The 444-nt window shown below is 26.1% G+C and overlaps 1 protein-coding gene across 1 annotated transcript in view; it reads right to left on the reverse strand.

Moving 5' to 3' along the window:
* Positions 1 to 215: 215 nt before the first annotated feature.
* LOC106684563 (uncharacterized) overlaps positions 216 to 444 on the reverse strand; it is a 40,121-nt gene continuing 39,892 nt past the window's right edge. Inside the window, exon 7 of the mRNA XM_067052854.1 lies at positions 216 to 317. Coding sequence (XP_066908955.1) covers positions 282 to 317 — 36 coding nt within the window. The 3' untranslated portion in view covers positions 216 to 281. The remainder of the gene's footprint in view (positions 318 to 444) is intronic.

Genomic DNA, 444 nt, shown 5'->3' on the forward strand with positions numbered 1-444 from the left:
CGAACATTTGGAAATGAAAAAATTTCGAAGCCTATACATTACCACAGTTTCAAATTGAAGAGATAAATATGAGGATCTTAATTAGATCTGTAATACAATAAGTGAGGCCTGGGTGTTGATATAGTTACTAAGGCTTAAGAAAAGGAAAGAAATTGGACACCAGGTAGAAGGAAAATTATCATTAAAAATATAAGATAGTAATAAAAAATTGAACATGGTTTCAAAGCAGTTTATTATATTTACTATTTCATAGTTAAAGTACACAATTCTTGTTCATGATGCTAGTCAAAGCTGAAATCTGGTATTGGTAACTTAATCTGTAAATTAAAATGAATTATGATAAACTCTAATCAAATTAATGTAGTTTGATTTATTCAAATACTATCTATTAAAATTAAAAAGGACTTAAGCCTATGTACATAAAGATAAACATATGTATATAAA

Source organism: Halyomorpha halys, unplaced genomic scaffold (genome assembly GCF_000696795.3).
Source record: "Halyomorpha halys isolate HHAL.00 unplaced genomic scaffold, Hhal_1.1 Scaffold29.1, whole genome shotgun sequence".
In the NCBI taxonomy this organism is placed as follows: Eukaryota; Metazoa; Arthropoda; class Insecta; order Hemiptera; family Pentatomidae; genus Halyomorpha; species Halyomorpha halys.